The 11,830-nt window shown below is 38.2% G+C and overlaps 1 protein-coding gene across 1 annotated transcript; it reads right to left on the reverse strand.

Moving 5' to 3' along the window:
• Positions 1–510: 510 nt before the first annotated feature.
• On the reverse strand, positions 511–2,324 carry LOC144710206 (uncharacterized). Its single transcript, XM_078583906.1, has 2 exons — positions 1,960–2,324; positions 511–1,103 (listed from the first exon to the last, which is right to left on the reverse strand). The coding sequence occupies exons 1-2, from the start codon at positions 2,155–2,157 to the stop codon at positions 567–569; spliced, it is 735 nt and encodes a 244-aa protein (XP_078440032.1). The 5' UTR covers positions 2,158–2,324; the 3' UTR covers positions 511–566.
• Positions 2,325–11,830: the final 9,506 nt, after the last annotated feature.

An 11,830-nucleotide genomic window follows, 5' to 3' on the forward strand; every position in this document is an offset into this window, starting at 1 on the left:
TTTTCCGTCAATTGACTGTTAAGACCCTCAATAAATTCTATTTGTATATCTATTCCTAGTTCGCGAACGTTAATAAGCCATGTAACTTAATTACGTGTAAATTACAGATTTTCGGTTGATTGAGAGCAAAAGCCTGCATAATCTTTATTTGTATATCTACTCTTGTCAACTTACGATAATATTTAACCACTGAACTTAATTATGTATTAACAACTAATTTTCTGTAAATTGACAGTGAAAACCGTGAATAACGTTTATTTGTTTATCTACTCCAAATTCACGGACGTTAATGAACCGCGTAATTGAATAACTTAAGTACGTATTAATAACAGATTTTCGTTTAATTGACAGCAAAAGCCTGTATAATCTTTATTTGTATATCTACCCTTAATCTCGGACGTTAATAATAAACCACGTAACTTAATTACGTATCAACTGCTGGTTCTCTCTGAATTGACTGTGAAAATCCTGAATAATGTTTATTTGTATATCTACGCCTAATTCACGGACTTTAATGGAACCGCGTAATTGAACAACTTAATTACGTATTAATTACAGATTTTGGGTTAACGGAATGGAGAGGAGGGGAGATTGGGCCGAAGTGGGCCGGGAGATCGGGGCGGGGTCCGCCGGAGGAGCCCGTCGAGAACGACTCGCCGCTTGTACTCGTCCGAGTCGAGGTCCAACTCGGGCCGCTCGGCGGCGGCGGCGACGGCGGCGGCGCCGCCGCGAAGGCGGCGGAAGAAGTAGAGAAAGAAGCTGAGGAAGAGAATGGCGCTCAATCGGCCGAAGAGGAAGATCACAAGCATGAGCATGGCCAGCACTGACAGGCCGAGCAATTGATCGTTGTTCTTCGTTCTTCGCGACACGGCGGCGCACGGCGGCGCCGCGGCGGCGGCGGCGGTTTGGGGCGACGGTTGTGGCGGCGGCGGCGGCGGTTGTAGCGGCGGCGGCGGCGGCGGTTGTTTGTGAGGAGCGCGCGGTGTCGACGCCGTTGACGGCGGCGGGGGCCGCGGCGACGGCGGCGGTGGCTTTCTCTTCGGTTTCTTCTTCTCGGGGGTGAATGCTTCGGCGGCGCTTCCGTGGCGGCGGAAGAACAGCGTCTGAATTGGAAGATCAGAAGATGGGAGGGTTTCAGGTTAGGCACAAATTTTTGAAAAATGAACTCTGGAGGATGATTCGCGGGAGAAATTGAAGAATGATTCGCCTTTTTTGAAAAAACCAAGAACAGAGATTTTTAATTTAAGAGATCCGTGGAGTTTTCTCGGAATCGAGAGAGGGAAGTTGAAGAATAGTTCGCTTTCTTCTACAGAGAATAGAGATTTTTAGTTCAAATGAGCTGGGAAAATTGTCAGGAGAACCGTGGAATTCTCTCGGAATCGAGAGAGGGAAATTGATGAATAGTTCGCCTTCTCCAAGATAGAACAGAGATTTTTAGTTGAAATCAACTGGGAAAATTGTCAGGAAAACCGTGGAATTCTCTCGGAATCGAGAGAGCGAGAGATTGAAGAATAGTTCGCCTTCTCCAGCATAGAACAAGATTTTTACTTCAAATGAGTAGGGAAAATTGTCAGGAAAACCGTAGAATTTTCGCGGTATCTAGAGAGAGAAATTGAAGAATATTTCGCCTTCTCCAACATAGAACATAGATTTTTAGTTCAAATGAGCAGGGAGAATTATCAAGAAAACAGCGGAATTCTCCCCGAATCGAGAGAGAGCAATTGAAGAATACTTTGTCCTCTCCAATAAAGAACAGAGGTTTTTAGTTTAAACGAGCAGGGAAAATTATCAAGAGAAACCGTGGAATTCTACCCGAATCGACAGTAAAACAGAAGAATAATTCGCCTTCTCAAATCAGAGATCAGAGATTATCGTTTTTCTTGATATCAGCAGCAGAGAAAATTAACGACTAAGAAATCAGCAGGGAAAACTAACCAAGAAAAAGATAATCATTTTTACCTTGAGGGCTTTCTTCAAGAATGATTTTCTCGAAATCTCCGCAGTCGCCATCGTTTCCTCGCGAACGGTTTTCTTCTTCCGCGGAAATCTAGATTTCGTAAACGAAGAACCCTCCAATTCTAACGAAGGAGAGTGTGTCAAGCACGCCAGGCACGACGGCGAGCTCCCTCTCTCGCCCGGATCTTGGCTAACCTTCATCAATCCACAAAACCCTTCTGCTCACATAGATTAAGAAATCCAGAGAGAGGGTCCGAGAGAGAAAGACTGAAGAAGATTGATAGATAGATAGATAGAGAGAAAGTTGCAGACAAGTATGAATTTTTTTGAGATGGGGTTTTTTTTTGTTTGTTATTCTGTAGCGGAAGACTTTGTGGGTGTAGGTATTATTTATTGTTGATTCTACAGTCGCGCTGATGACCGTGAACATCTATTTTTTTTTTCCCACGTTTCTTTCCTCTCCGTATGCTCCAAGCAATAATCTCAGTCGCAAGAAACTTCTTGCGAATTTAAAGTCAACGACGGTGGCGAACAAATCCTTGCTCCCCCGTCATTCGTATCGTTGGTAAATCGTTAAATATAATATAAAATAAAGCAGGCTCAGTCAAGAACACAGATCGATTGAGAAAACCCGTTTCCTGCAATTCTTTAAGACGAAGTTTATATTATTTTCTCGAAGACTCCTGCCGAAATTACCGATGGTTTTTATTTATTCAGAGATTTCAACGTCGAAGATAGAAGTAATCTCGTCTGTTTCTTCTAGAATGAGGGAAGTTCAGAAGTCTATTCACGCTCTTCCCTCATCTCCAAGTTTCCGACAGAGTAAGACAACTTCTGGCGAAGAATTTCTGAAAATTTGAGATGAGAAGAAAACATTGGCGTTGACCCGGGTAAAAAAATCGCAGGAACAGGTTTAGGGTTCCGGGTATCGCAGAAACAGTAGATCTTTGAACGGAAGAATCCCGTGAATGATGAGCGTTGATCGCCGTTCGTCACGAGTTTTCTACTTTTGTTGTAAGAACCAGCAACGTTTCGAGAAAATGTTTTCTCTTGAAAAATGATTCACTCGGCTTTCTTGCGTTCTTCGATTTTAATCGCTCCGCTGCTTGATATCATAATATCTTAATTAAATGCGTGAGGATCTAATCGATGTAACGTCAACAATGATCGTATCTCTCTTTATCTGTATTATTTCGAAGATATTCAATTTAATACATTCTCTAGGTGTCCGTTTTGGCCAGACAAGGTGAACTATCTAGAGATCGATATCTCTTATAAAAAGTTTTCTCGGTTCACTGAAGATGCTCATTTTGCTGATACATGAACTCCGTTTCATCAATTTTATAATAACAGTATTCAACGTTTCAAACCCTGTTTTCATTTCTTTGTTTCCTGAAATTTTGTTATTATAATTAATCGTTATCTTAAAAAACTCTGTGCCCGGTCCATTAGATTTCAATAAAAGATGCACATATTTTTGCTTGACCTAATTAATCAAATGAAGACTTAGCCATGTCGTCTTTTAACTACTTCAAATTATTTTAAAACGCGCGAATACAACAATATTCCGTTCCACGAAATCTACTTCTAGCTCTTGTTTGATTTCACTGGGGGAAACTGAAAACTCACAATTAACGAATCTTACAGATTAAAAGATACAGTAACCAGATGGTATGGTGATCATATTTTCCTAAAAATAATTACCATTTTGAGGTCGTCCACCAGAAATGAGCTCATCTATATCTCCTACAGATTAACAAACGCCCGATTCAGAAATTCCAAATCAATTAATAAAAATTTCTACTATTTCTCAGTCGGAAATATATATTGGTTCCCTCGATAGGACTGATCCGATATGAAAATCTTTCAGTTTAGCATTACCATTTCTTGAGCTGGAATTAGCAATGATTCCAGGGTAAGCATCATTTGCAAGATTCAATCGTCCAATATGAATCAGATTTTATGCGCCTTAACATTGCAGCTTCCAAGCCACACATTAGATACTCCTAAGTTATCCACTTCTGGAGAATAATAGGCTGTTAAAAACTAAAAGACTTCAACGAGGCAATCAACATCCTTCAGGGGTTGTTATCACTCTCCCACAAATATCTCTCATTTTCTACATCTCCCTTTATCAATCTCTTCTCTCTTCTCACGCTTTCGTCGTGATGATATTCTACTTCCAATACTTTACGGCAAATCCAAGAACGATAACTGACTTGTAGACGGCTTGACCAGGAGATCACCAGAGAGACGTGTTGAACAGGAGACGCATTATCTTTCCCTATCAGATTTTAATGATAGTTTTATTTTAATGAGCAAGATCCCGTTAAACTAAAAAAGGCATCCGCAGCGCATCGTTATCCACTGACTGTCCTTAAAATTTTTAAGTCTCCCTTATCATGAACGCTCATCTAGACTTAGGACAAGGAATAAGTAAGCGTAAATTGGCAAATGATCAAATAAATTATAGATGATCATCAAGTTTAAATGAACAAAATAGATCGGGTCTTAAGTCTTGTTTATGCGCTGCAGCGGCAGAGAAGTAAAAGCTTGTCTATGCATGGATTAATCGTCCGTCAAAACACTTTATTTGGATTCTCTGTATATAAGCGATTGACGTGTCGGCAGTGCTAAAAATCCCAGTCTCACCCATCGTCAAAACTCTTTCAAATACAGCAATTATACCCCTCTTTATCTCGCTGACTCAAGCTCTCCATCTCCATCTCCATCTATCAATCTATCTATCTTTTTCAAAAAACCTTTTCTGAGTTTCTCAAAGATGTTCACTCTTCCCAACAATTTTCGGATGTGAGGCGGTACTAATACATCTTGGTCACCTATCTGAGTTGGTCACCTATGAGAGTTCCCGTCTTGTAGTATCTGCTCTTGCAAGCCAAGAGTCAATCTATCAATCTATTTTTTTCAATAAATTTTGTCATTGATGTGAATGTGGTGCTATAGAGTATAATCTGCCTCTTGGGAAGATTTTGGATATAGGAGTGTGGCATAAGGTTGGGAATTTACATAAACTCGAATATTCTATCACTAATGGGATGAAGATTTCTAAAGATGGCAGTAGCAGTGATTCTTCCATCGAAGTCAGTTTGCATGACATCTCCTTGTTTTGCCTGGGACCGTTTTTCGTCCGACGATGCGAAAACCGTCCCGTCCAATGATCCCGGGACAAATTTTCGTCCCATCCGGGAGAAAATCCGTCCCATCCCTCGTCCTGGACGAAAAAATAATATATATTTTACTAATTAAATTAATTTATTTTGAAACTAGAAGGTGCCCATTGGCGTGCCCTAGTTGTTTCATGTTTGTTCATTTTCAAAGGAAGAACAAGGCCGACCATGGCGACGGTAGCTGCAGCCACCCTTCTCCATCCCCTCCGGTGCAATCAGCTGCAGCCTTCGTTCCCCCGCCGCCCTCCGCGCCCGTCCTCATTTTTGGAGATGGCTTAGTTTCCACCAGTTTCAGTTTAAGATCTGTATCTGAATTTGAGATTGTGTGAAGATTCAACTTAGATAGAAAAATGATACGTTTTTTAGGTTATTTCTGAAAATGTTGGCGCAGTTAGATAACGATATCGGGGTATAACAAGAATACCAGGAGATTGATACTATGTTTTTTACTCTCTAAGTTGGCGTAAGATCAGAAAATTAGTCACACATGGATTCAGTTTATATCATTTCTTTGGGGTTCCATGATTGCTGCTTGTATTTTCTTGAATCTGTTGCCAGAGCGAAACAAAATTACAACTGTCGTAAGAACTATTCCAGAAAGGTCTTCCGCAGTAGAATGTCTCCTCAACTTGAATCCTGATATATAACTTGAATGGTTACTTTTTGTGAGGGAACTGTAATTCCTAATACAGTCAAATTTTTAATGCTTTTATAGACAGAACCGCAGAAGTCTCAAGGACCAAATTACAGGAGGTGAATAGCTTGAAATGAAATTTAGAAGAGCTTAAGATCCCAGTTGTATTATTCTAATGCCTTGGCTGGGTTTCAAATTCGAGTTCCGAGAGACCATAGACTATCTGATAGCTGGTATGCAAGCGGAAGATCTCTTCGAAGTTCCGCTCGTAAACGCTCGTAAACTCGCGCCTTGACCTAACGGTCAATTGGCTGGAACTGGGAGCTCAGACACTTCAAAATCCCCGTTGGGATAATACGATATGGCCATGCTATATCTCTGGAAAGGCTACAAAAATAAGTCCATACTTTTGTCGTTACAAGCAAAAATGCTCCATCATAGAGAGTTTACCGATGAGAACTAAGCTAAGCTTAATAGGACTTTTGGTCGATATGGTTTACGACGTAAAAGGTTACGACGTAAATGATTATATTGGAGAATGACCCATGATGATATATTGGAGATTGGATGAAGAGAGATTTCTTTTTGAAGAAAGAGGATGAAGAGAGATATACAACAATTTCATGAAATGGTAAAGTTTTACCGATTTTACTTTCTGCAGGTATGTTGTTGATCGGGTGTCAGGTGCCGCTATGGACTTTCTAAAACCGCGAGAGATGACAATGCCATTTTAACACTGCCATTCTACACCACCGTGAAGATGATTTTGAGCGAGCTGGATGGACGGCTGACGAGTACTTATTTTTTAATGCTTGAAATGATTGAATCCAAGGTCAAACTTAGATTTTTGTGTTATTAGCTTGATGGACGGCTGCCAAGTACTTATTTTTTAAGCATTACAAATGATTGAATCCAAGGGCAAACTTAGATTTTTGTGCTATTCTTTGTTGAATAAGTTACAGTTGATATGTTTTACTCGTAATGACTGTCGATTTTGGGGTTGTGTGTGTACAGCATCCCGCATGGTGAGAGATAGCATATATTTGGTACAAAAAATGATCTGCAGACGATGAGAAACAATGTTAGAGTTTTGCCCATAAAGTTGCATAATTCTATCTGATGTATAAAGTTTCAAAATTTTTCAAGATGGGTTCACAAAAAGGTAAATGTAAAATAAATAAATGTTGTTAGATCTGATGAGATATGATAAGAGAAATTTTTAGAGGTATACGAGCGTCTGGAGTATATTAAAGATGGAAAAATGATTGAATCCACGATAATATTAAAGATGGATTCACAGGAAAATGAGTGCTTCCTCAAAATAAAAGTTTCAGTTTATTTAATCCTGCATGGGATGAAAGAAATTAGTGTATAAGGACGCTGGCAGTTTTTTCCAGCAAGTTGTTCAATTGGATCTGATGTATTGATTTCCCAAAAATGATTTTTGATTTTTTTCAAAAATATTCAAGATGGATTTACAAGAAAAATAAGAGTTAAAAGGAATGTAAGTTTATTAATCTATTAGATCTGTAAGAGGATGATGAATTTTAAGAAGAGTGGGAACAGTTTTTCTCAAAGAGTTGCTCATATTATTCTGACGCATTAATTTTCCAAAAATGATCTATTTTCTGTAGTGTTGAAAACGTGTCCACAAGAAAGTAAATATTATTAAAAATGTAAGTTTATTACTTTATTAGATCTCCTAAGAGGAGCAGAATTTTTATTAGTGGTGCTAGAACACATTCGAAAAAAGATTAGTGGTATCAAGACAAGTAAAAGTTTTACCAACCAAGCTGTTCGATTGGATTCAATGAATTAATATTCACAATGACTTTCAATTATCTCAAAACAGTTGAATATTGTGTTGGGTTCTAGAGACCTTGACATGGATGAATAAATGAAAATGATTCGCAGCGAAAGACTTGTACGAATCGAACGTCATCAACAAGATCATTAAAACGAGTACCTTTACATGGATCACATCCATGATTTCTTGGATCCTGGAGTGAGACGAGTTGAGCTGCTCATGTGTGCAACCTCTAGACGTATCCACGTGATCCTCGGCACGTCAAATCTCCTCCTTCTCCTTGACGAGCCCTGTTCTACCTCCACCGTCGTTGTTATGGCATTCTGATCGCATCGCGCATGGAGAGGGGTTTGGGTAGAGTGGAGAAGAAGGGGAAGGCCCCCTGAACAATTCTGGCCTGGGTGAATTTTTTCAGGTCCTTCCCCTATTTATACTAAGCGGGTATTTTTCATAAAACCCCCAATACTTAAGTATATCTTTCGATGTCTGAAAGACTATTTGCGTGTGACCTTCTAGGCTCATGTATCAGTCTAGTTAATGACTCCAACAGCCCAATAACCTTTATTGGCCTTCCAAATTAATCAACTATATCATCATATAGATTAATTAATGTCAGATCGATTTAACCCAATCGATAGGTCGAGTCTCCGACACGTGGGGTGCCAAGCTAGACCTCGTGTCCTAGAAGATACAAAAGAGTGTGTATTAATTCACTTCAATGCACATGTTCGTCATCGGTTACTGTGTATGTATAGTCCCTCATCGACTTGACGCTCCTTGGATGACTTAGGGTATGGTTAACTGTCAAACCCCAATCGATCATCTGAGTTAGTACTCATGTATTTGGAAATCATCAGAGGACTCTTCTCCGATATTTCACTGCCTTGGCCAAGGACTTCATCGAATCATCTTCCTTGAGCTGTCACCTCTTATACCGAGGCTGGACGATCCCATCTTGACCACTCAATCGGCTTCGTGAACTTCTTGACGCACCCGAACTAAGACCGTTTAGAATCCCATGATTAGAAACTCGTTGGCCATAGTCAAAATACAACTGTTTGTTCACAAGATGTCTTTGGTGTCTCAAATCTAAGGACCAATACATAACTGTGACGTGAATCGACCTGATTGACAGTTCCATATAATGCCATTTAGGGATTCATATAGATCAATTCGGTGAACTCTTTCCACTAAAGAGCATCCACTATCTATCCTTAGTGTCTACTCACTAATGGCTACAAGACTGGTCATACTCATCATATAAGTGAGGCTAGATAGTTCTATTCTAGCCAGAGACTTTGATGTCCTTCTCACGTATTCTTCGAATAGGAATGTTTAGAACACACGCTTAAAGACTACTCATCTCCGTAATACGATCTCATCATAATTCACTAAGTCCGATCATGTATTTATGGACTTCATTATAAGCATCACACGTGCACTATAATGAATATGTTCTATTAATGAACATAGAACGAGATGTGGAATGTGTGATTGGCTTGCCGGCCACATATATTTCCATCATATTGATGCATCAGTTTAACAAAATCTATTTTACCTGGATAAAATCGCCTTCCATATCACTCATAAACTGCTTTATCTGAAACGTTACTGCATCAATATTAAACTTTGATCATGGATGCTTGTTTTAGTGTTCTAAGCTCTATAAACATTCTCCTAAGAGAAATGATGACTAATCAAAGATCCCAACCCTTACTCAAAAACAATATAATAATGTTATAGTTTGGTGTGATCAAAAACCTTGTCTGCTTCACTGATATCAAAACCGGCCAGCAGTAATACCTGCAATGAATGTAAAATACTATAATAGGATGATAATGGCATGTATGAAAAATAAATAATATTCTTACTTAATGAGGGATTAAATATTGTCTTTTCCATGATTTCTTTGAAATCCATAAAACGTTTTGGCAATTTAATCAAAAAATTCATTTATTTTTTCATGTCGTGCACGTTGCTGCATGAAGACCAATTTATCTCTTTAATATGGTTATAATAATGGAAATACCCCGCTATCCTTGTGAATTTCATATTCCATGTCATTTTCAGGAGATGATTGGAGAAAATCATAATCACATTTCATATTCCATGTCATTTTCGGGAGATGATTGGAGACAATCATAATCATAATCACATTCTATCTATCTATCTATCTATCTATCTATCAATCTTTATGTCTGTATATCTATCTGTCTATCTATCTGTCTATTTATCTGTCTATGTATCTGCATATCTATCTATCTGTCTATCTATCTATCTATCTATCTATCTATCTATCTATCTATCTATCTATCTATCTATCTATCTATCTATCTATCTATCTATCTATCTATCTATCTATCTATCTATCTATCTATCTATCTATCTAATTATCTATCTATCTATCTATCTATCTATCAATCTGTATGTCTATATATATATCTGTCTATCTATCTGTCTATTTATCTGTCTATCTATCTGCATATCTATCTATCTATTTGTCTATCTATCTATCTATCTATCTATCTATCTATCTATCTATCTATCTATCTATCTTTTTTTTTTTAAAGCAAATTTCATCAAATATAAAAATTTGTACATCAGTTTGTTGGAGCTGACCAGATGTCAAGCACCTGAGAGAGATGGGATAGAAAATAAAAAAATATTTGGCAGCATCTCCCCTGTTTCTTTTCCCTTCAGCTAAAACCAAAGTAGAGTAATCTAATCATTTTCCTTGTCAGATTTTCCTTCCTCATTTTGTTGATGTTTGGGTTCATTTGTTGGCTGTCACGTTCTTTTCCTGTTGTCTTCTCTCGTATGTCGTGGTTGTTCCCTATGGTTCGTATTTAAAGTGTATTCGATCACCGCGGATGCTTGGACTCAACCAAATCTTCTTGGGACGTTGCGGTGCTGTAATTCTTACCTATTTCTGAAATTATCAAGCTATGTCTCAAGGCTAACCTTGAACTTTAATAAAATTTTGGTTAGTTCATAAACAAGAATATAGATAAGAAAATTTAAAATCTTTAAGATGCAAGATAGGTATCCCATTTTTTAATTTTGGTTTTCTTAAAGAAATTATAGTATCATTTAATTATGTTATCATTTCTAAAAGAAATGCTAACATAATTATTTTACATCAATATATGATTTATGTGCTGAAATCTGAGATAAAAATAGTTTCTCCATGCCTTCAGGATCAATACAAACCACCTCCACTGGTCTCCTAGGGTACAATGATATGTTGATGCACTACCCTTAAAGATGTGTCGCTCTTTCTTCTTTGATTTGGCCCAACACTATCCGGTGGTGATGGGGATTAGCATCACATTCCTCGGGAGATCGAGAATCTTCATCGATGGTTTCAACACTTTTCTGAAAATAATCCACAAACCGTTGTACATTTCCCTCATTGTCATCTTTTGATACTTGTACTGATTCCTGCTGTTTTTTATTGGTGCAAACTTTCAAGCTTTTTGTAGAAAAGTTTATCCATTTGTTGTTGTCTGATTGTTGTCTTGATCTTTCTTGATCATAGCTGAATATAATTCCAAATCAAGTTCGGCTTTGAGTTTGATTTTGTTGTTGTTTCCTTGTTGTTCTGTCCTTTCTTGACCGCAATTGAATATCTTTCAATATTGACTTTGACTGTGAAGTATTGTTTCCAAGTCATTTGGTTTGCCTTTGTTGATTGCTTGAACGCTTATGGTGAGACCTCGTTGTTGGCTCCTCTCTCCCCCGACTTTGGTATTGGTTCTCCTGGTCACTTCGGATAGGTGGGTTGCATCATTGAGTACTTAGCTAGTAACTTCTTGAGAAGATGCATCAAAAAATCCTCGGTCCTAATAAACCAAAGGTGGAAGTAGCTTCCATGTCCAAAAATGTTAGAAAATCTTTTTTCCTCTCTGATTTCAAGCACAATATTTTCTTTTCATTGCATTCCGATGTTACTAAAAAGTTTTGCCATCCATAATAATTTTGAGTCTAAATATCTAAACATTAGTGTTAAGATAAAGCAGCGCATAGAAATCTATGAATGTACTTGGTCCATAAAAGTGCGTACCTTGGAATTTTGATGCCAAGTTTCATGTCTTAAATTTGATTGAACTTCTTCACAAAGGTTTCTCGATCTTTTTAGTTTGCCGAAGATATGGTAATCCCATCTGCTCTGTCCTGATAGCCCCCTTGCATGAAAGTGGTAATTCCTGCATAGATGAAAAAAATATTTTCCTACCTAGCCTAATG

The sequence above is a fragment of the Wolffia australiana genome, chromosome 12, assembly GCF_029677425.1.
Source record: "Wolffia australiana isolate 7733 chromosome 12, ASM2967742v1".
Taxonomy (NCBI): Eukaryota; Viridiplantae; Streptophyta; class Magnoliopsida; order Alismatales; family Araceae; genus Wolffia; species Wolffia australiana.